The sequence below is a fragment of the Heterodontus francisci genome, chromosome 1, assembly GCF_036365525.1.
Source record: "Heterodontus francisci isolate sHetFra1 chromosome 1, sHetFra1.hap1, whole genome shotgun sequence".
NCBI lineage: Eukaryota > Metazoa > Chordata > Chondrichthyes > Heterodontiformes > Heterodontidae > Heterodontus > Heterodontus francisci.
In genome coordinates, this window is record NC_090371.1 from 209,124,121 (window position 1) to 209,149,528 (window position 25,408).

The 25,408-nt window shown below is 39.1% G+C and overlaps 1 protein-coding gene across 1 annotated transcript in view; it reads left to right on the top strand.

Moving 5' to 3' along the window:
• lrba (LPS-responsive vesicle trafficking, beach and anchor containing) overlaps positions 1 to 25,408 on the top strand; it is a 1,007,923-nt gene that overhangs the window by 894,307 nt on the left and 88,208 nt on the right. The window contains exons 48-51 of the mRNA XM_068041130.1: positions 15,284 to 15,373; positions 17,889 to 18,066; positions 18,715 to 18,777; positions 19,369 to 19,524. Coding sequence (XP_067897231.1) covers positions 15,284 to 15,373; positions 17,889 to 18,066; positions 18,715 to 18,777; positions 19,369 to 19,524 — 487 coding nt within the window. The remainder of the gene's footprint in view (positions 1 to 15,283; positions 15,374 to 17,888; positions 18,067 to 18,714; positions 18,778 to 19,368; positions 19,525 to 25,408) is intronic.

Here is a 25,408-nt window from a genome sequence, read left to right on the forward strand (position 1 = left end):
ACTGGAATCAAAAAGGAAGTGTACAGTAGGTAGTGCAGGGACCTCCTGGGGGAATAATGAGGTAGTATAACGAGCTTCCCTGCCATATCCTTTCTTTTCAATGGGTGCCCTCATTATAGGATTGCATGAAGCCTTTTTATAAATTTGAGTTTAAAAATCAAATTTTACTAAATTTGATTATTTCCTGATAAATGTCAACAGTCATGAATACTGTACTTTGGAAGGAAGAAGAGAGCTTTTATTGACATCAGGCAGTTAATTGCATGCATGTTGTCTATGGCCCACTGCAAGAGGATAGTAATCTTCTTACATTTGGTACATAAAAAGCATATTATGAAGACTTCAGACCCAAATGAGTCCAATATAAATCCTAATTTCCTTGCACAAGCCAATTTTTATTAAACACCATGGTATTTTCATGGTTTGCTTGTATTGTTAACAGCAAGCAACCTGTGCTGGCTTCCATTCCATCCTTATGCCCTTACGTATTGTGCACTAATGACGTGCCTTGGGACGTTTTACTATAGACAAGAGCACTTCAGTCGGTAAAGCCACTATAAATGCAAGTTGTTGTTGTTATCTACATGACACAGTGCTTGAAAGTTTATGCATTTTATTGACTATACTTTATATGTTTAAACATAAGCCTTTCGGTCAATAATAATTGTGCAGCTGTTTGGTAGTTCCCATTGTGAAAGGCCATGTAGTTCAAAGGAATTAGTAACTTAATGATATATAGGGTAATTTTAATGAAGTTAATGGTGCCCATTGAAAAATGTACAATATCTGAGACAGACTTTTGCTGCCATGGGTTTTTCTATGCCAGTGTTCCTTTCACTCTTTTCTGCATTGCTTTTTAATTTACTTCAAATATTGTTCCCGTGAATGCTGTTTTAAATTGGCAAAGCCTGTGACTGATCCCCTGAGACCAGATGTAGTCAAATCTGTTCTTAACAAAAGCATTCTCTGTATCTTTCCCTTATTAGGCGAATCCAGTGGTAATTTGACATTATAGTCATATGAAAATGGTTAATAAAACACTAGGTAACTTGAGATATTTTTAATTTGAGGAATGTTAAATTATCATTTTTTGTATTAAATGCAAATTTCCAATTTTAATTTGTTCTCTTACAGTTTACATCTCAGTGATACAATAACCCCCTATTTAAAAAGTACAGTCTTTAAAGTGGGAATTCATAGCATAGTTGCATGATCATTTATAATGTGAGCTTTACCCCAACTTGACATTTTAAGATCATTTGAAGAGTTGGGTTAAATTGGTTAATTTTCTGTTTAATCTAACATGTCATTAGCTCCACAAAGCATGGCTTTATTCTGCCATGGAAGAATAGTGCCAAACCATGTTCTCCACTATTTGATCGTTCAGTTCTGTATTTTCAAACCATTTATTCTGAAGATTGGTATATTCATTGCATCAACAACATTGTGGAAGTACTTTGACCACATGGACTGAAGTGTTTTAAGAAGAAACCACCACTTTCCCAAAGGAAACTAGGGATAAGCAGTAAATACCAACCTTGCCAGCAGTGTTCACATCCTGGGAATGAGTATTAAAGAAAAAGAACTAATCAAAACTTGTGTGATGCACCTATGATTTTAGTGTTCTTAATCAGAGCGAGATTAAGAACTGTAGGGTTCCTGGGCACCATGAACATTTGGGGCCACACACCCTTTTACCCCACCCCCATTCATTAAAAGGAAATCTGGCACTCCCAGCTCTCAGGCTCACATGGGCTTCAGGAGCCATTCATGTTTCTAGTTCCCAGACTGCTGACTTTGTAAGGAATCCTCTTATTATTGTTGCACAGCAGCATGTATCGTCAGGTAACAATTTTTAACATCTCTGACCTTGCTTCTCCCTCACCCACATGATGATGATATTGATAATGCTAATTGTTAATTGTATATTAATTGTATTTAATTGTATGCAGCTGTTGGGCATTAACTGCGGATTCATTTGTGCCCCTATAAATAGGAACAGAAACTGGAGTTGTTGGGTTAGGAGGTGCATGTTTTGTAACGTGCATTTCTATAAATAAAAGCTTATACAAGTGTGTAAAGATTGGCTGCAGTTCTATCCTTCAGCACCACGCTTTCGGGAATAGAGCAGTGATTGGTGGTGAAAGTGCTAGGGAGAGAGACTTTAGTGGATGCGTTGGCCTGCCTTACACCCCACTAAAGTCACTCACCTAATGGCTTTTGCCCCTCTGCTAAGGCTGCTACTGTTGTTATTGGAGCAGTGGTAGGAGATCAGAGAGGATTAGGGGTTGGGCGAGGTTCCAAGTAGAGTTTCCTTCTCCTTCCTGAGCCCCATATATGCCAATAATGTGCCCCTGCTCTTAATGAAGGGATCTATTTTGTGCTACACATGGCTAGTTATTTCAGATTAAAGTTGTCAATGCACACCAGTAAACATTAATTCAGCTGATTGTGTCAACTCAATTAAATCCATGATTATTTTTACATAAATGAGCGAAGATTGAGTTCTGCAACATTCGCTGTTTTGCTGATCTGTTTCAGTACTAACGTGCAAGTAACTCAATGAGCCATTATTGTGCCTAATCCAAGGGGTCCTTTTATAGGCTTTGAAAAAATGGGCTTTTCAAATTGCAATTTTATAGCTTTTCTATTAGAAACAGTAAAGTATTAAGGCTAGATTCAAGGAAACATTATCATGTCCTTATGGACTTTGCTTTGCTGAGCTTCAAGATAGCCCATCCTCCAATATAAAAAGGTATGAAGTTGACTGAGGTTAATGTTCATCCTATATTTGTGGCTAAATAATACTTTTACCAACCGAGTACATGATGTAGCTTAATGAACAGATAGCTTATGATGTAATAATCATGTTCAAAGTAAAATAACAAATCTATTTCAAAATTGGACAAGTGTGAATAAAACAAAGAAATTTCTACAATGTAGAACCACAAAGAAAAGCAAAAACAAATTAGGACCAGATTTTGGAAATTGTGTTCTGAAGTTTTTTCGCATAATATAAAAGAAATTGGTCAATTTTCATAACACATACACTGATAGTGAAACTTAAGAACATTTGATTGCAATCAATGGTGTTTGGATAAATGAGTTTATGAACTATTTGCTCAACTGTTAATCAATAATCAGCAACATTAGATTAACTACAGGAAATTAGCAGCTGCTTTTCAACCTGTTTGAACTCTAACTGAAACAGGACTCAAGTACTGATTGGAATCATAGGAACATAGGACTTAGGAGCAGAAGTAGGCCATTTGGCCCTTCGAGCTTGCTCCGCCATTTGATAAGATCATGGCTGATCTGGTTGTGGTCTCAACTCCACTTTCCTGTCTGCCCCCGATAACCCTTGACTCCCTTGTCTAGCAAAAATCTATCTAACTCAGCCTTGAACAACTTCAATGACCCAGCCTGAACTGCTTTCTGGGGAAGAGAATTCCACACACTAATGACCCTTTGAGAAAAAAAAATCCTCATCTCCATCTTAAACGGGAGACCTCTTTTTCTTAAACTGTGACCCCTAGTTCCCCAACAAGAAAAAACATTCTCCCAATACCCACTCTATCAAGTCCCCTCAGGATCTTGTATGTTTCAAAAATGTCACGCCTCATTCTTCTAAACTCCAATGAGCATAGGCCCAACCTGTTCAGCCTTTCTTCATAAGATAAGCCCTTCATCCATGGAATTAGTCGAATAAACCTTCTTTGAACTGTTTCTAATGCAATTATATCCTTTTTCAAATAAGGAGACCAAAACTGTACACAGTACTGCAGACGTGGTCTCACTAAGGTCCTGTACAGCTACAGTAAAACAATCCTACTTTTATACTCAATTCCCCTTGCATTAAAGGCCAACATTCCATTTGCCTTCACACCCTCATTCCTCTGTACCACCAAGTTCAGCAATCTCTTTCCATTTAAATAGTGTACAGCTTTTCTGTTTTTTCTGCCAAAGTGGACAAGTTCACATTTTCCCCACATTATACTCCATCTGCCAAATTTTTGCCCACTCACATAACCTATCTATATCCTTTTGTAGACTCTTTACCTCCTCTTGACAGCTCACTTCCCTTCCTATCTTGGTGTCAAATTTAGCTACCATACATTCGGTCCCTTCATCCAAGTTGTAAATTGTAAATAGTTGAGGCCCCAGCACTGATCCCTGTGGCACTCCACTAGTTACAGCTTGCTAACCCAAAAAAAGACCCATTTATCCCTACTCTCTGCTTCCTGTTAGTTAACCAGTCCTTTATTCATGCCGTGTGTTCTTAACTTGTGTAGTAACTTTTGATGTGGCACCTTATCAAATGCCTTTGGTAATCTAAGTACACCACATCTACAGGTTCCCCTTTATCCACTTTATTTGTTACTTCCTCGAAGAACTCTAATAAATTAGTTAAACACAATTTCCCTTTCACAAAAACATGATGACTCTGTCTGATCCCATTGTAATTTTCTAAGTATCTTGCTATAACCTCCTTAAATAATGGATTCTAGTAATTTCGCTATGACAGATGTTAGTCTAACTGATCTGTAGTTTCCTGCTTTCTGTCTCCCTCCTTTCTTGAATAGAGGTGTTACATTTGCTATTTTCCAATCCACTAGGACCCTTCCAGAATCTAAGGAATTTTGGAAGATTATAGCCAAAGCCTCTACTATATCTGCAGCCACTTCTTTGAAGAGCCTAGGATGCAGGCCATCTGGTCCTGGGGACCTGACCTTTAGGTCTAATAGTTGTCGCAGTATCTTTTGGCTGATGATGGTGATTGTTTTAAGTTCCTCCCTCCCTTTCACCGCTTGATTTTCAAGTATCTTTGGCAGGTTAAGTTTTCTACAGTGAAAACAGACACAAAATACCTGTTCAATGCCTCTGTCATTTCCTTGTTTTCCGTTATAAATTCCCCAGACACACACTCTAGAGGACCAACACAAGCTTAATTACTCTCATCCTATTTAAATACTTGTAGAAACTCCTGTTTTTATATTACTAGCTAGTTTTCTCTTATGCTCTACTTTCTCCCTCTAAATTATTTTTTTCATCATTCTTTGCTGGTTCTTAAAATCTGTCCAATCTTCTGACCTACCACTAATCTTTGCAGATCAATCAAGTTGCCTTGTAAGGATTTTTAAGGTTTGGCTGACAATTCTTTTCCCCCCTCATTGATTAAAACTCTCTAGCAAATCTTATCTCTTATCAAGTATATCTTACATGATCATCTGGTAAATTTGAACTAAAACCAGTTACATTAGTGCTGCTTTAACTCTTTCAAAGAAAGTTAACATGCAGAAACAACAAGCAATCAGGAATGCAAATGGTATATTATCCTTTAATTGGGATTGGAGCTTAAGAGGAGGTAAGTCTTGCTGCAATTGTAGAGGGCTCTGGTGAGACGACACTTGGAGTGCTGTGTGAAGTTTTGGTCTCGTTACCTAAGGAAGCAGCAAAGGTTCGCTAGATTGATTCCTGAGATGAGAGGGGTTCTTTGAGGAGAGTTCGAGTAGATTGGGCCTAGATTCTTGAGTTTAGAAGAATGAGAGGTGATCTCATTGAAACATACAACATTTTGATGGGGCTTGATGGGGTAGCTGCTGAGTGGTCGTTTTTCCTGGCTGGAGAGTCTAGAACTAGGGATCACAAGTTCGGGATAAGGGATCAGTCATTTAAGACTGAGAAATTTCTTCACTCTGGGGTCTGGGAATTTTTGAATTCTCTCCCACAGAGGGCTACGGATGCTCAATCATTGAGTCTGTTCAAGGCTGAGATTGATAGGCTTTTGGGCACCAAGGAATATAGGGATAGGACAGGAAAGTGAAGTTAATGTAAAAATTCAGCGTGATCTTATTGAATGGCAGAGGAGGCTTAATGAGCTGTATGGCCTATGCCTATTTCTTCTGTTATCTTCTTAAAGCAGAATCATTTAGCTCTCCATTGCACGGAAAAGGGCAACAGATCATTTGGATAAAAGCAAAATACTGCGGATGCTGGAAATCTGAAATAAAAACAAGAAATGCTGGAATCACTCAGCAGGTCTGGCAGCATCTGTGGAAAGAGAAGCAGAATTAACGTTTCGGGTCAGTGACCCTTCATCGGAAGGGTCCGATGAAGGGTCACTGACCCGAAACGTTAACTCTGCTTCTCTTTCCACAGATGCTGCCAGACCTGCTGAGTGATTCCAGCATTTCTTGTTTTTATAACAGATCATTTGGATTGGGTTATCATAGAGAAACCATATTTTATAAAAGCAGCAACTTTGTTTTAGCTTTACTTTCGTTAAAATTTTTGTTTATGAAATCTACTTTCTCACTGTGTGTCTGAGACAAAACATAATACTGCAATTATTAGATTTGTTGATGCAGATTAAACTATGCCTTGATTCTCACTCTTTGCTCTCTGCAATGTACTGTCTAAATGCTGGTAAATCGGTATGGCTGTTAGTTTGCAAGATTTGTTTTACTTTACAACTTCCACAGAGTTTCTTAAATAATCAAAGATATCAGTGCTGCCTTTAGTGTCTACATGTGACAAACTATCATTGTGACAAGTGCGATGGTTTACAGGTGTGATGTTAGCTTCTATTGAAGTTATAAACTGGAATTATACAAATTAAATAAAAGTGCATGGAAATCCAAAATTAACCACTTAGCATAACGCATTTTTATCTTCTAGTTCATGTCATTGGTATAGAAAGTAAGATCCCTTCTTTTTTGGGCAGGTGGGTGTGGAATCATAGCTACAGTCTCCAGGGTAAAGATAGAAATCAAGTATTTAGAAAACAATGTCAGTGAGTTGTAAATTCATCATACTTAGTATGGTAGGGATGACTGAAATCTTTGTAGAATTTATAAACAACTGCTGGAGCATTACTGGCCAGATGGCTGCATGTTCTTAGGCATGGGGCAGAATAATAAACTCAGCACCAAAATGCTAAGGAACAACTGGGGTGTGTCAGGCTTTGCCCACCACTAATGGGCTTTTGTACTTTTTTAAACATAACTAGGACAACTGATTTGCTGTGACATGGCATGGCATATTCTGGCAGAAGCTGTGAATATATCTATACTTACTATGTGCAGTTCCATTTGCTGCCCAAGTACTGAAATTTGCAGAAAAACTCCAAAACAATGCCTGTTTCTGAACAGTATTTTAAATCAGTTGTCCAGATACATAACACCTTTGTTTAAAAATTTGCAAAATGACTGTAGGCTAAAGATTGCTAGGGTTTTTTTTGGGAAGAAAGTGGTCTAGAGCATATAGCCTTTCAAAACTATTTGAATTCTGATCTATAATTTGGTAATTTAACCAAAAAAAGTGTTTTGTTTTAATTCCAGGAGGGGTTGCAAACATCCTTGAGGCATAAGATGTTCATAGGATGGGATTTTATTTCCTCAAAAGTTCCATGAACAAACCAATGATTGTAATCTTTTTCTTTTTGCTGCTGATCAGCCAGCTAGATTTGATGAAACCCATCAACTAGGATAATCTCTGTGTTTGCAAAAGTGGAGAAGCCTCTAACATTCTGGATGAAATTGTTTCTGCTGTGACTGGCTTGTTTCCTTCAGATTGACAGCTGGGATATATTATACCAGACAGACAGCTGTAAGGCTGTAGCTGAAGTGAGCATGTCCAGCAAGGTCTACGTTTTAATAGGATTGGAATGTATTGCCTCACATTACGTTAGTAAGAAGGGCCCTGGTGGGGAAACGATTGCAAGTTTTTACAGATGATGATTACTTCCTGTTTTTCTCCTTGGCAGCCAGAAAAATTAGGTTTTATAGAGTAGCACTAATAACGGGTCAGGCCATGGGGACTTCCTTTTTGTTTGACAATATATCTACACTTTGTAAAGAGGAGGGCTATTTTAGTAATATTATGAGCTATCTTTTTTAACAAATCTGTCAAATATTTTGCTACCGCTGTTACTCTTAAAGAGCATAAGTTCATTTTTTGTTTGCCCGCGGTCCATTTATTATTACTAATTAAATATAGACAATCCCAATTTACATATGTCTCATTTACTAACAATACTAATTAGTTTTGGATCTGCTGCTGAATGATCACGTTCTTTTCACTATACTGTTAATGTTTTTTTTCTAAGATGATGGGTTCACTGTTAAAAGATTTTTTGAAATTGGAAAATATGAATTTTTAATTTTAAGGGTCACAACCTAATGAACCTAGCATGTGTTATTCTGTTTAACCCCTTTCCTTTTATGGAAGCATGACATTTCCAAGCAAGAAATTAGTTTCTCCATATATGCACTTAACACAAATATATTTGCAGGCAGAATTTTTACTGTAGAAGTATGTGTAGTTTGGAACAATGGTGCTTTATATTGAATTATGTTGTCTGATTCATTAAAATAGGCATATTAGGCAGGAGCCAATTAAACAGGATTTTTTTTTAAATTCATATTTAGAACTCGCTGAATTGAGACTATTACAGATTACAATTAATTTGAGCACACAACAACACCTTATATTTGTATAGCCCCAATAACATAGTAAAATGTCTCAAGGTGCTTAAACTGTAGTACTGTTGTTTTCCCCTCATGCTCCCTCAAAATAATTAAAACTGCAGCAGGGTAGAGGGAAATATCTGTACTAAGGTGTCATTTCCTAGTAACTGTGCTGACCAATTTCTATCCAGTTTAAAACTTAATAATGTCATACTTTTATTGAGCTGATTGTAGAAGTAAAGACTTAACAAAAGGGGTTTAATTAACTAAAATTGGCAGTTAAGTACAGCTGTGTTTTGATGAACGCATAACCTTATTGCCAAAAAATGTTTTCTGTTTGGAGCTTTATAAATTGTGGATTAAGATAGCCGATTGGCAAATGTTAACATCACAATCAGTTCAGTCATTTATCCTGCAGTTCAACCTAATCCAAAATAACAGAAGATACATCATAAAATATATTTTATACTTAAGTGATTAAGTTCCTAAATATCATGCTGTCTATTTAGTCTAGCATATCATCAGGTTGACTGGTGTCTTCAGTATTTAAAAAACTGCAAATTGGGTAATCATTTACTGTAGGATGATTTTGTATTCACATGTTGTGTTTCAATCATGGACTCTGTAACAGCACAAATGGGATTTGATTTGGTGTTTTATGTTTGGATTAATTATACATTTATCTGGGGTCAATTGCATACTAGAAAAAGGCTGAATTGCATTTTGCAGAGCCTATGTACTGTAGTATTGTTTATTTTAAATGAAATGAAACTTTCCTAGAGAGATCACAAGCAGGAGGCTCAAATGGTGTCACCTGTAATTTTTTTAAAGCAACTTCTGTTTATGTGTATGTTTGCCCTAATTGCCTTACATGTCATGATTCATAGTTCTTGGGCTGGAGTGGCATCACAGTAATAAAAATCAAACTCTTCAAATTTAAAAAGATGGCATGAAGAAATGGTAATATATTATTTTGAAATATTCAACATATACCTTATTTACTTAAATCATTCCAAGAAGCTTGCAGTGAATGAAATTTGTTTTGCTGTTTATAATAGGATTTATTGGTGTCACTTTCGATTACTTCACCCGTAGTCTTTCCATGAGTTTTATATAACTTACTATAGAGCTCATTATGCACAAAGGGATGGCTCGGAGCATTTTATTGGCTGGTGGTTAGTGACTGGCTAAGGGCGGGAGGAATAGAAGAAAGGGGGTCAGAATGGAACAAAAGAGCAGTCAAAGAGAAAGGTTATAAGGTAATCTTTGAAGGGAGAAAGGAAGGTTATGAAAGATGTAAGGAGAGACGGCAGGAGGGGAGCTGCAAAAGCAATAAACTAGATTTTGAGGTCCGCAGTGAACAACCGGCGCTAGCCGTTTGATACATTTTTACTTGCCCACAGACTTTCTACGGGCTGTTCCACTGGAAGATGTGAGGATTAGAAATCCAAAATAGTGCAGCACTCTCCACAGAGAAGGTGGGATCTGTATGAACAGGGAAAACAACTATACGTCTCCTTAACCAATCAGATTGAAGAATCCTTACTGAGGAGGCCAGAGTCTTAGAGGTCATAAAGAGATACAGCACCGAAATAGGCCCTTTGGGCCACTGAGTCCGCGCCGACCATCAACCACCCATTTATACTAATCCTACATTAATCCCATTTTCCCTCTCACATCTCCACCTTCTCTCAATTCTCCTACCAACTACCTACACTAGGGGCAATTTTTACAATGGCCAATTTATCTATCAACCCGCAAGTCTTTGGCATGTGGGAGGAAACCGGAGCACCCGGAGGAAACCCACACGGTCACAGGGAGAACTTGCAAACTCCGCACTGGCAGTACCCAGAAGCAAACCCGGGTCGCTGGAGCTGTGAGGCTGCAGTGATAGCCACTGCGCCATTTGCCGCCCTAAACCAGGAAATATAAGTTAGAATATTTAATTCAATGTCAAAGTATCTACAGTGTTACGACCAGGTGGGAAAGCGGTCTGGGGTCCCTTTCAGCCTTCACCTGATCTTACTGTAACGGTTTAATTTTAAACACACAGTGTTTTTAGCTCCCCCTTGGTGAATCCTTGTTCACCGCCTTCCAATTACAAGGTAAAGAAACCAGCAGAAACAGGCTTTCTTAGGTTAAAAGAAGAAAAGTGAAATGTTGTTAAATTTAAACTTGAACTCTAATTCGGTTAACGCTAGCATGCACACGTAATACACACATGCAGATAGGGACAGAAAAGAGCAGAGGGAATAAAGTGGAAAAGTTTGAGGCAATATCTGAAGAGTTCACTATAGAGTCCTTGCTTGTAGGTAGATCTTGCTTTTCGTTGGGACCCAGTATTCTTCTTAAACCTTGTTCACAGTAGGAGACTTTTCTCTCTTGGGGTTCATGTGTCTTCAATGGATTCAGAAGCTGGTGAGAAAGAGATGGGAGCAGGCAGACAGGCAGGAGGTCTTCTCAGTCCAGGAGCATAGAGCTTTCTGCTCAGTTCAAAACTGCACAACTCAGATAAAAACCCAGACTGCCAAGCAGGTTAGTCACGTGACCAGTTTGACCACATCTGTTTAGATTGTATTGGAGCAGGGGATAGCTCCTTTGTTCCCAAACACTGTCTGTTAATATGCAAAAATGTCTTTCTGGCCAGGGGCCTGGCAGCCCCTTGTCACAGGCCTTCTCTTCCCAGCAACAGTTTGAAATTTAATGTCCATGTGGTGAAATTAATATGCCTCATTCTTGGCAGGTGGGGGCCTGCATGACAACAGAAACCAAAATAAAGGGAAAAAAGCAACGATTGAGAGAGAGCAATAAAAGAAGCAAAGAAAAAATGTAAGAAATAGTATGGACATTAAATTTTTTTAAATCTCCAACAATAATTAAAATCTAAAAAATGAGACTCTACGTTTGTAAAATTTAATGTTCAATGGCAGTAATTAAGATTTACCACACTTAGTCATTTGGTAGTACAGAACTTGAGAATTGCTGAAAATAGAGACAAGTTGTCAAAGCTTTTTGTCACACTCATCAGGACAATACGCAAGAATAACCAATGTAAGGGAAAACAGCAACTTATACTGCATGAGAAGAGAGTGCTGATTGGTTGGCAAGTGAACTCTGGTAGAGGTGTTGCCTTGGAGAATGCACCAGTTTACGGTGACTGACAGTTAACTGCCAAGCTTTGTTTGAAATTTAAACCAGGCAGCTTGACTCTGATTAGTCAAGCATTGCCCTAAGGAATGAACCAGCGAATGGTTGTCACTTATTTTGTTCAATTGAAACAGGTGCAATGTGTGTACATGTCCTTTCTGTCTGCAAAAAACAGGACCCTGTGTATTAATATATGTAGTTTCCAGTACACGCAAATGCGCCACTGCAGGCCCTACTGACAATCTTAAATTGGTTGTCAGTGTAATTCTTAGCACACTGCGGATTATTTAGCAAAATTGCCAGTAGATTGTCAGTACGTTTACTGTGGCAAAAAGAAAGTGAAGTTTTTTTCTGCTCTTAAGGGTGATTTTAGAGTAGTAAGAGAACAATCCAGGAGCTCGCGGGGACATGAGCAATGAAGGTGAAGCAGTTGTTCAGATTAACAGATATTAATGTCATTCCAGTTGGAGAGTCAGAGTTCAGGGAGTCTCATATCCATTCCAGTTTGGGCCATTTGAAGTGACTCCAGTTATCTCACCTGAGTATGGCATTTGTAAGGAAATACTACTTTTCTTCATTTAATTTCAGTAATGTCTCCACTGGAGGCAGGCAGGAGTTTTGGTTCTCTGAATCTTTTTTGTAAAAACGTTTTGATTTGTGAATCATTAGAAATTGAATGTGGAATGCTGTACCTCTCACCAGACCTCTGGAGAGAACAGAACTGTTGGCCATTTAAGAGATCTTTAATTTGTTTACTACTGTACCTAGTCCAGACAGCGTTGTGAAGAAGATGACCTCCAGACGTGAGGTCTGGGTTATACCATGTTTCTGAACTAAGGTGGGTCCTATTATAGCTGTCTTGTCAGTTTGGCAGCACAAGAGAGGAAAGAATTTCCCACAGTGCTTTTAATATTGTGTCGTCTTTCAATAAAACCGCCTGTACTATTAAACCTCATGGAAAGACTGAGGTGGAGCATAAGTTATCTTTTTGCTGCCTGTACTTTCCAGGCCGTTTATTTCGGTAGCAGTTTGCTAATGTCAGACTACTTCTGTGCAGTTGACAGTTTTGAATACAACGACTTTCACCTTTTCCACAAATAAGAGATATAAAAACAATATTAGTTTATTTTAGAGTTAATTGTAAGAGCAGGCAAAAAGGTGATGACAATTTGGAGGATAACTACAACAACAACTTGCATTTATATAGCACCTTTACAATTGCGGGGAGACGATGGCATAGTGGTAATGTCTCTGGGTGGGTAATCTAGAGGCTCAGGCTAATACCCTAGGGATATGTGTTCGAATCCCACCATGGCAGCTGGTAGAATTTAAATTCAATTAGTTAATAATTGAAAACTCGTCTCAGTGATGGTGCCATGAAACTATCATCGATTGTCGTAAAAACCCAGCTGGTTCACTAATGTCCTTTAGGGAAAGAAATCTGCTGTCCTTACCTGGTCTGGCCTATATGTGACTCCAGACCCATAGCAATGTGGTTCACACTTAACTGTCCTCTGACATGGCCTAGTAAGCCACTCAGTTGTCAAGGACAGTTAGGGATGGGCAACAAATGCTGGCTTTGCCAGCGACATCTGTATCCCATGAAAGAATATTAAAAAAAAGATAAGAATGGATCCAGGCGCGTACAGTCCCACCCAGCTGGATGACGATGGAGGGGTGTCGGAGGGCGATGGTATGGTCAGCCACATCAAAATCTGAAGATAGGTCGAGAACGACTAGGAGAGATAGTTTGCCTTTGTTACGGTTACATAACAGTATGTTTTCATAGTCATTTACGGCACAGAAGGAGGCCACTCAGCCCATCAAGTCCATGTTGGCTCTCCACGGAACAATCCAGTCAATCCCATTCCCCCGCTTGATCCCCGTAGCCCTGCAAGTTTATTTCCTTCAAGTGGCCATTCAATTTCCTTTTGAAGTAATTGATTGTCTCCACTTCAATCACTTTTGTGGGCAGCAACTTGCAGGTCATTACCATCCGCTGCATAAAAAAATTCTTCCTCATATTCCCCCTGCATCTCTTGCCCAAAACCTTCGATCTGTGTCCCCTAGTCCTTGTACTATTAGTTAATGGGAACAGTTTTTCATTGTCTAACATCTCTTCGCCTGTCATAATCTTGTACACCTCTATTAAATCTCCCCTTAATCTCCTTTGCTCTCAGGAGAACAACCCATCTTTTCCAACCTAATCTTGTATCCAAAATCCCCAATATCTGGTAAATCTCCTCTGCACTCTCAAGGACCCTCACATCCTTCCTAAAGTTTGGTGACCAGAAAGGGCTACAATACTCCAGTTGGGGCCTAACCAGAGCTTTATAAAGGTTCAGTTGGCTGTATTCCTGAAATGATCAACTTAAGGATGTTCATTATAGAATGAAATTTGGTTAATTTGTGAAATTTCATCAGCTGCTGAGTTTAATGTACTAAGAAAGGTAAATCCTTTGCCTAAATCCTGTGCTCATTCTTTAACATAAACTAGCTGCCACCATTACATTGTTAAAAGAGGCTGCTTCTTGTCTCCTTGTTGCTCAGAGCCAGAATTTGTATCTTTGTGTAAGACTCTACCATAATATAAATATAGGCACACACTTGAATCAGCAAATTTCCACGGTATTCTTCTAAATATTAATAGTACAAGTACAGAAATAACATGCTCCAGAATCTAAAAATATTAGCGAATTGGGTGCATTTCCCTTGCACCTGAACCATTTTATTTTCAAGTCTCGCTCACATTTGTAAATTTTCTGATTCCTTGACTGCCACTGTAGCAAACCTGTAACCTCATTATTTTATGAGAAATACCTCCAGATCTTTCTCTAGAATCTATTTTTTTATTATCATCTGTTGCAGGAGGCTTATCCTGATAACTCTATTTTGGAAAGATTGTCTCATTGCAGCATTAAGTATTCTGTCCCTTTCTTGGACACATGGTCCTTTATGAACAATTATTTTCAGGCCATTTGAGAAATTGATTTGATAACTATTCCAGATGCTCAGCCTTAACATCGGATAGATGTTCTCTTTGAGTCCAAATTTGTTGTAGAATCTAGTGCAAAAGAAAATACTGCCATCTCTTTCTGGAAATAAATATCAGATTTACAATACGCAATATTCTACTGGAGAATTGTGAATAGATGCAGAAATTGAACTGAATACAAAAAGAAATGCCTTTGTTTGTTTGTGCATAAGGTTCAGTAGGAAAGCCACTACTGATAAACCATCCTGTATTTCACTATTGTCACATGTTATTTTGTAATCAGCCATCTGGCATAGAAAATGGTAATATATGTTTAAACTTAGTTCTGCTTTTATTTACTGAGAATGCAAAACCAGGAGGCAGTACACTCCGAGAGACAAAACAAAGGCAAGGTCAAAATTATGGCTGCAACTGCCAGTTTCTGTTTCTTATCAAATGGGGGGTGGGGAGTGGGAATGAGAATGTTTTAAGAGTGTTTCGTGGAAATAACATGTACAGTTAAGTGATGAGATAATCCTAGGTGTTAGTGCCAAGCTCCCAACCAAAGTGAACATACGGGCTTGATTTTCAGTATGATGTAATCCAGACGTGTTGCATGACATTTTCAGGTGACTATTTAGTTTCTGATGTCTGTGATCAGTGCTTCTATCATTTGCTTGTATGTTTTCTGCAGGCTGTTGAAGCCCAGATCCGAAGTTTTGGTCAAACTCCTTCCCAACTTTTAATAGAGCCACATCCTCCCAGAAGCTCTGCCATGCAAGTGGTAAGTATATTGCATGTTGATAACCAGTCAGTTCCAGTTGAATTTCATATCTAGTTCCAAATGTGGTGTTGGGTACTGTGTACTCTGAAGAAACATCCAACAGTCTTCATGCTAAACTCATTTGTGCATTTTTGCACTTGTATGCCTGTGTAATTATTACAATCTATCAACAGGAACTCTGATGGGGTGATTTGCTGTACCATTTATTCAATTAGATGTGTGTCAACTGAAACCTTTTCTGTAGTAACAAAGGGGCCTGCAATCTGTAGTCACTGCAGTGCTAGATACTCAAGTCTACATGGATGTTGGAAACTATCCAACATTTCTGGAACTTATCTGAAATGTAAATGATTTTTAAAAGTCGTATGTTGTTGCTCCCAATGGCTTGGTGCATGTGGGTCAATATACTGTATAGTGTAACACTAAGGTCCCAAATTTGATCTCTATTCCGTATATATTAGTTAAGCATGATAGGGCCAATGTTATTGGCCTCAGTGTCCTCAGGTTAGGGTGGCGAAAATGGGCTCATGATCACTGTCCAGTGACCCCTGCTGGAATGCTATGAAAGAATAGGCTAAGGCTTGATTGTAACAGCCTCAAGGTTGCACTAACTACCTCTTACTGTTCCTCAGCCTCTCACATAAGGGATAGGCACTTGAATGAGGTGCCAGCAGGCCACCATCGCCTATATAACTGTATCACAGTATGAGACAATGGCTTCAAAGGAGAAAGTATAAGGAGAGAAGTAGAGAAAGCAGTGTGTATTCAAAAGTTATATACAAAATAAGTTTAAATTCAGTTTTGACATGGTACAGTGCATGCCTCATTAACCTTGACATACTCTCAGGGCCAGGTACAAGGGGCTGTTTGCTTCTATTCATTTAAGATGTAATGCCAAACAAAGCATTTTGTTTTAATTTATTTGGGAATATGGATCTCAAGAATCATAATATTAACTGTGCTATTCCTAACAATTCCTACCTAAGCTGTCATACTTCTTTTAAGAAAGGGAGGCTGGATGGTAAAGTGCACTTGTTTGTTAACTCTCTGTGCCATGCATGTAGTTGGATACAGGTTCAGTTCCCAGATCCCTATATGACAAGTTTCTAATGTCACCCAAGCTGCTTGAGGGCAGTTAGTTAAGATTTAAGACACAAATCACTCTTGCTGTTTCACAATGTAAAAGCTCAAAATAGAGCAGTATAGCAGAAGAACACCAAAACTATCTAGCCTATCCTCTAGCAAATGATGGAGAGAAGGGAACAAAGCATGTTGTATCTGTTGCTGGAATGGAGAGAAAAAGTTTTACCAAAATACCTAAGGATGGAGTACTTTCCTCTTTTCAAAGTTATAGTTTCCTTTTATTGTTTAAGTCACCTAATAAAAATTCATTTAGTTTCACCAAGCAAATTAGCTCTCAAAATGAGGCACAGATTTTAGAAAATAAGGTGGTGTCGTGCTGTGCAAAGTGCATCAATGGTAATTTATGCCAGGTGTGGTAATTAGTAGACAAACGTACAATACATATTTGTCTGCTGAGGTTTCTGTTGGCCTATCCCCCAGTGCTTTCAGTGGATCAGATAGTTGGATTTAATTGAGGCTACATCAGATGAGGCATTACTGACACCTTTAATTGAATGAGTGTCTGGGGAGGATTAACTCATAATATTGATTGGCTTTTAGCCACTCTCACAGAAGGGTGTCACTGAAGCCTATTATCCAGCTGCTTATTTTTGCACCTTCCTATATGCTCCAAAAATCGAATTGCTGCTTTAACAAAGCAAGTATGGGTTGTGATATTTCTTCCTTTACTTTGTCTTCTGACGACATCCGGTTGAATCCAATTTCCTGTTTGTCTTCCAAATGGCTGTTTTCCAGTTGTAGTTTCCGTATAAAGTGGAGTAATTTGCCTACACAAGTCACTGTAATTGTATGTGAAATGTTTTGATATGTTTCAACATAACAACTGCAAGTATTTTTATTTATTTCTGTTGTTTCTTTAAAGTTGTAGTCCATACATCTGTACTGATCCCATCTATTTATGTTCAGTTTCTTCTTTGTCTGATATGCTTATGATTTTTTTTCTCTCACTGCACAAATCTCCTTTTTCTTTTTACCTCTGTTAGTCTATTGTTTACAATGTGTGTAAATGCCTCTTGTATCTTGGAGACTTTAGAAGTTTGATGTTTCTGCTTTTTTAATTTTTAAAAGGGCACAACTCAGTTCTCTGCTCTCAATAAGGTTTCTTTTTTCTTGAAAATATTTAAAGCAATTTTCTCACAAGAACAATGTATTAACTGTTTAATGATGCTCAGAACCTCATTGCAAAAGACTTGTAAGGGTTGTATCCCCAATTCGCTGTTGATGCACCTATGTTCTGTTTCCTGCTGCTAACCTATTTCTTCCTATTTGTTATTCTTCCTCTCTTTTTGCTTCCTCCTCTTCCTCATCACCTTTTTGTTTTTATTTGTATTTGATTTGGGGTTTTGCCACTGAACAGTATCTCCTCCTGCAGACTCCTCTGATGTTCACAGACCAGATGCAGCAGGATGTCATCATGGTGCTTAAGTTCCCTTCCAACTCCCCAGTCACCCATGTTGCTGCCAACACTCAGCTGGGCCTGGCTGTACCAGCCATTATTACTGTAACTGCTAGCAGGCTGTTTGCTGTGAACAAGTGGCATAATGTTACCGGTGAGTGTAGAGATATTAGTGACAACAGCTAGATTTACCATGCAGTCTTTGTGTGCAGAGTTATTGTTCTGTGAGCGTTGACGTGTTAAAACACAGCTATGTTCTAACATCAGTAATGATTAAACTGAAATATTTTGTTAACTATTATTTGAATGTCCTAACATTTGACTGAAATGATGGTATCAGAACAATGTAGATTTTTGATTTCAGAGCAAAATATAATCTGAATTATTTTAAAATAAATTCTATGCTTACATGTTTGGACTAGTTTAAATTTATTATTATGTTCTTCTCATTGGGAATAAAAGATCAATAGCAGTAAAACTGGCAACCAGATCAGGTGTGCTCCTCAAAAGCAAGCTGAGCAGAATAAGAAAATGATTTTAGCAGGATCAGGAGATCTAAAGAATTTTTTGACCCCTTCAAAAGACTATTTTGAAAAGACCCAATGTGTGACATATTTGATTCAGTAGTAGAATCTTCTTCATAATATAATGAAGAATGTAATACCAAAATCTCAAGAGCCAATATATATCCACTAAAAAGCAATTCTGCAGAACATAGGGAGCAATATAAAACTTGTGTGTGTTTTTATTTTACAGAACAACATGTACAACATCTAATTTACTTATTTATCTACAATTTTAGGCCTTCATGGAGCTATGCAGGAACAACCATACCAGCTGCCAGTTGAAATCGATCCTCTGATAGGTCTGTCAGCTTTCCTTTCTGTAATTCATTACATCATGTATAGTTGGCTGAAGTGAAGATTACTGTTGTTTTTCACTCATGGTGGTTGGGAATGGAATTTTCTTGATAAACTATTTGCATGCAAATTGGAATGCAATGAGCTGTGGCTTCACTGGTATTTCATCAACTCTCCCTTGTTGGTTTGCCTAATTTGTACAGGGATAGAACCCGTGTCAGTGAAAATTAATATGGATGCTGTAATAATGTGCGATTGAGAATGCACATGAAGTACTGTCAGGATAATATTGGATCTTTTCATCACTCGGACTTGTTGATGAGAGTGAATGAGCTGGGTTATGAAAAATTGGTAATGTGGTGGCTTGATTGCAGAGGAAATTTTCATAATAACAGTAGAGTTCTTTATTGCATTAAATAGTGAAAAATATTGAACTGATGCCAAGATTTCATCATTAAGAAGATCAGATCTTGGTTTTATGATCCTGCTGTTCAGAAGCCTAAATTACAGTAGTATAACATTTCCAAGCACAAGGTATACAGTATATTTCTCTTGCTGATGTTAGAATACTAATGCTGTTTTTTTTTTACTTTTAGCTAATAACACTGGAATGCACAGAAGGCAAATTACTGACCTCTTGGATCAAAGCATTCGGGTCAATTCCCAGTGCTTCGTGATCACTGCCGATAACCGCTTCATCCTGGTCTGTGGCTTCTGGGATAAGAGTTTCCGTGTCTACTCCACCGACACAGGTAATTGCCATTTTCCTCTGCACATTCACTAAACCAGACATAGGCTAAGGGTAATCACAGGGGTCAGGGTCAGGAGTTGATTTTTTTTCTCTTTTGGTATAACACCATCTGCTCTTTTTCCCTTTAAAGAAAGCCAGTGTCTCTTTTCCAATCTTAACCCCTTCAAACAGACCATTGTGTTAATTCAAAAATCCATTCCATTAAGTCTAGAACTGACTTAAAATATACTGTATATAAAGTTTTAATAATCATTGTTTTAATCTGCTTATCATTTGAACTAATTTTAAATTTTGCACTTCCAAGATCACCACCTTGCTGTGTTGGTGCACTAAGTACTCGGCAACTGATGCTAGAAATGCAAGCCTATGTATGGTTTATGGTTGTCGAGATTGTTATTCTCAAACCTTTGCATGTTCTTTTCCTGTGTAAGGTTTAATTCTTCACAAAGCACTTGTTTAAATGTTGCAACCTTCTCTCATAAACTTGTAGTATAGGGAAAAAAATCCTGTAAAGAAATATACACAATTTCTTATCCAAGTTAATGTGCAGTAGATTCTACACTAGGTACTTTTGAAATTCAATCCAGGTGGACACATGGAAATGAGATGCTCAATTCATTTTGGTCTGTGTAGGGTAGAGCTCAAAGTCCTAACTACTGGTTAAATGCAGATCTTGAGATCTGCTTTGCACTTTTTTAGTAATTGTTTGCAAATTGAGGGGTAAAATTTCATACTTGGTTTTCTTTATATGCTGATGGGAAGAGTGATGGCAATATTTAAATAATGAAATACGTGTATTGTGGTTTGAAGATGATGCATCTTTTAATGAATAGTTTGAGGAATTAAGTTGCTCTCTTTTCACAGTTGTGTTACCAGCCATTCTATTTGCCTTCATTCTGGGGGCAAAAATTTCAACATTAGATTGGTTCCTAATGGTCTGTTTTGACATGTCCAACAGTCAGCTTTTTATTTCTAGTTGTGCAGTGCATATTTTTGGGGCATCTGATTGTCTATTCAGCATGTAGCAAATGGGCTATTGTCTGTTGCCAAATCTCAGATAATCTCTTAAATAGGATAAATCAACCCTTTATAAATTGAGGCTGTGGAATGTTATCACAGCAATTGAAGTAATGGCAGGGAGTTTACAGTTCTAATGATGGCGAAAATGTTAGCAGTTAAACTAGCAGCAACACTTGGCATTCACACGCGCACAGTTAAACACAGAAATCTGGAAGTTGCTGTCAGTGATGCCCTTCTCCTCCCCAGGGTGCTCTGTTGCTGTCTTCACAGATGTAATCACCACACAATCAGCGATTTGATGTGAACATTTACTTTTACACACTATTGTCACTGTAAAAAAAAATTGAAAACGTTATTATTTGCTATGATTATTGAAAAAGTTGAGCCTTGTTGAATGAGGTGTATCTGAATTTTTAATGGCGTACTATGCCCTAATTGCTACTGAACAAGCTCTCTGGCCCTGAAAAGCTCATGTTAAAATGAGATTGAAAGATTTTTGTTCACCAAAGATATTAAGAGAGTGTCTCCCTCCATGAATTTTTTTTAAAAACACAGATTTTTAAAATAAAATTTTTCTTTCAAATTTGTTTGATATTTCAGCTTCTACCTTCAGGTATGAGAAACTTCCACCAAATGGGGGATTTCCGAAATCCGCCATTGGCTTCCCCCTTTCTGACCTTAAAAGACTGTTTTTTTCAAAATTGGAACTATCACTTCACTGACTTCTGATGTTTCTTTTAAAGCCAACCAGCCACGAAGCTGCCCAAGTTGGATGGGGTACATTGTGTGTGTGTTGGAGGGGCGGGAGGGGGTGGGGGGAGAGGTGGGGTGCGGGGTTGTAGTTGGATGGGGTACTGTGTGTGTGGAACGGTTGGAAGTTGGTGGGTTACTGCATGTATGGAATTGGATGCAGTGCAGTGTGTGTATATGTGGGGGGGGGGTGCAGGGAGTTGCAAGGGGTACAGTGTGTGTGGGGGTGGGGTACCATGTGTGTGTGTGTGTATGTGAGAAAGGATTGGGAGTTGGATGGGTTACTGTGTGTGTGGGGTGCGGGGGGGGGGGTGGAGTAGTTTGGTGGGGTACTGTGTGTCTGTATGTGTATGTGTGTGTGTGAGAGAAAGGATTGGGAGTTGGATGGGTTAGTGTGTGTGTGGGGTGGGGGTGCGGGGGAGTTGGATGGGGTACAGTGTGTGTAGGGGGCAGTTGGATGGGGTACAGTGTGTGTAGGGGGCAGTTGGATGGGGTACAGTGTGTGTGGGGGGGGCAGTTGGATGGGGTACAGTGTGTGTGGGGAAGCAGTTGGTTGGCGTACAATGTGTGTGTGGTGGGGGGGGGGGAGGGAGTTGGATGGGTACAGTGTATGTGTGGGGTGGGGGAGGGAGTCGGATAGGTACAGTGTATGTGTGGGGAGGGAGTTGATTTTGGTGCAGTGTGTGTATGTCTGTGTGGTGGGGTGAGGAGTTGGATGGGGTACTGTGTGTGTCTCTGTCTGTGGCGGGGTGGTGCGGGGGGAGGTGGTTGGGGACTGTGAGGGAGAACTTCAGTCTGGAAGTCAGACAATTCCATACAGACACGGTTTCCCCCATACAAAAAGGAAGGAAGGTTAGACTTAAGGTGGAATGAAGTACACAAGGAAGGCAAGTACAACACTCTCTGCAGACCTGTATTTTCTTTAATGAGCTGCTTCCATGGACCCGTGGTTGAAGGTTCTTTCAGCACCATGGCTAATATCATTGACTCAGGGTCTACCCTGATGAATGTTAGCACATACAGTGCATTCAAAACTGTGAAAAATGCTCTGAGAGCAGAGGATAAGTCAAATTTGGAGTATTTTGCCAGAAAACACGACCAGTGATCCTGTCAGTGGCAAGCTGGCGAAGTGTATGCAAGAAGCCCACAAGATTATGCTGAGGAGAAACATCAGGGGAGAAAGGAAAAAGAGGAACAGAGGAAAAAACTAGAAATCACTCAGCAGAAACTAGCCAAAAAGGCTCTGCCAAAGCAGTTATGATGGTTGCTGCTAAGAAAGGCCCATGTTACAGCTCTGCATTCATCAGCTAAAGGAAAACCTAACCAGTCAATTGGCAGTGTTTGTAAAACTTGAGCACAGATTTATGTGCAAAGCAGAAAATACCTCAAATTGAAGAAAACCTGTATAAAAGCCAAAAACAACTGGCTGAGCGAAAGAGCTGAAGAAGCAGAGGAAGCTTTCAAGAATGATAACACAAGAAAGTATATTCACTGATCAAGGTCTTAGCTGGAAAGAAATATGTAAACTCAGGAATTGGTATCGAGGACAAAAATTGAGTCTTGCTATATAAGGACAAGATCGGGCTGAGATGGGAAAGTTACTGGAGCATACTGTTTGAAGAAGAACCTGAGAAGATAAACAACAAAGATTGGAAGTTAAAAGAAGAACTAGAGCCTCAGGTACTGAAAGATGAGATAAGAAAAGCTATAAAGAACATCAAGTGGAAAGGCAGAAGGACAAGATTAGTTACCAGCGGAAGCACTAAAAGCAGAAGGTGAAACAGTAATAGATACAATGAAAAAAATTATTGATATATGGACAACAGGTGAATGGGCTTGCAAGTGGACAATATCTGAGATGGTCACAACGCCCACGTTAGCAGGCACACAGAACTGTCCAAAACATTGTACGCTAAGTCTCATCAGTCATGCATCTAAAATAGTACTTGATGCCATCGGGCAGAGTTGCCTACCTGCGTGAACAGAGAAGTGATAGGAGGAGTTAAGTTTCATTCCAGGAAAGGGTACAGCTGATGCTATGCTCAGAAACCTGATGGAGAAATGTGTAAACAAGCAGAAATCCCAGTTTTGACTATGGCAAAGATTTTGACACTGTTCAGCATGATGGTGTATGGAAGACATTTAAAGACTTTAGTGTACCCAAACGTCTTATGTGGCTAATACAAGAGCTATACAGAAATGTTTTACGAATTATCAGAGTTGGTGATGAGCATACAAACTAATTCTAGTTTGAGAAGGGAGTCAGGCAGGGGTGTCTTCTATCACCCTTGCAGTTTAATGTTTTGGAGAGAAGAAGATGAGGATGGTGCAGGAACAGAGTTATCAGAGAGATGTGGCTACATCATAGGAGGTCGTAGCATGTGGAATCTCAAACATACAGACAACACCACAGTCATAGCCAGAACAAAGGAAGAGCTAAAAATTATGGCAGGCCTAGTCAAAAGAACATGAATGAGGCAAAGATCATCGTTATGGCTCTAAATGGCCATGGCAAAGTCAAGATTAGAAGCACCAAAAGAGAGGCAGTGTACAAATTTGAGTACTTTGGCTCGATGATAAACACCAAAGTTACATCCAAAAATGAAATCCAGGTTAGATTAGCTATGACAAGAAGTGTGACCAGTGACTTAAGTATCTGGAAGTCAAAAGCATCAGCATGAAGTTGAAAAAACATAACATAACAACATAAGAAATAGGAGCAGGAGTAGGCCATTCAGCCCTTCAAGCCCGTCCGCCATTCAGTGAGGTCATGGATCATCATCTACTGCAACACCATTTTCCTGCACTATCCACATATCCCTTGATGTTTTTAATATGGAGAAATCTATCAATCTCAGCCTTGAACGTACTCAATGACTGAGCCTCCAGAGCCCTCTGGGGCAGAGAATTCCAAAGATTCACCAACCTCTGAGTGAAGAAATTCCTGCTCATGTCAATCCTAAATAGCCTGCCCCTTATTCTGAGACTGTGTCCTCTGGTTCTAGACTCCCCAGCAGAGGGAAACGTCCTTCCTGCATCTGCCCTGTTGAGCCCTGTAAAAATATTGTATGTTCGAATGAGATCACCTCTCATTCTTCTAAACTCTAGAGAATAAAGGCTCAATCTATTTAATCTTTCCACATAGGACAATCCCTCCATCCCAGGAATTAGTTTGGTGAACCTTTGTTGCACTCCCTCTATGGCAAATATATCTTTCCTTAGAAAAAACATCTAGTATAGTCACTAGTGTGGAATGCTGCACTCTATGGATGCAAGAGTTGGACTCAGAAGAAACAGCATGAAACAACATGAAACAGAGGAGGATAACAGCTTATGAAATGTGGGTATGGCGGAGGATGCTCAGAATCGACTGGTTGGACAGAAAGAAAATGAGTGGGTTAGAACAAGAGTTGGAGAGAGAAAAATAGCCAAGTATGAACATTGGAAACGAGGACCCGACAGCTTTGACTTGGCAACAATTGAAGGAGAAATTGAGGGGAAAAAACAGAAGAGGAAAAGGAAAAATTGATGGGTGGATGGCATTGAGACGTAAACTGAGGGAGGCTTGAAGAAAGACAAAGAAGCAAAACGATGCCAACGGCCCCACTAAGGCTATGGTGACAACAAACGAACGAGCACAGATTTACGAATAAGTTTTCAAGATCATGTACTGGTGTTAAAATTTACTTCATCCTTCATAATTATATGGTGTACTAATTGTATTAAATGCTGAAATGTTGGAATGCTGAGGTCGCTTTGGTGATTTTATACAAATGCATTGAACAAAGAACAGTACAGCACAGGAACAGGCCATTCGGCCCTCCAAGCCTGCGCCGATCTTGATGCCTGCCTAAACTAAAACCTTCTGCACTTCCGGGGTCCGTATCCCTCTATTCCCGTCCTATTCATGTATTTGTCAAGATGCCTCTTAAACGTCGCTATCGTACCTGCTTCCACCACCTTCCCCGGCAGCAGGTTCCAAGCACTCACCACCCTCTGTGTAAAGAACTTGCTTCGCATATCCCCTCTAAACTTTGCCCCTCGCACCTTAAACCTATGCCCCCTAGTAACTGACTCTTCCATCCTGGGTAAAAGCTTCTGACTATCCACTCTGT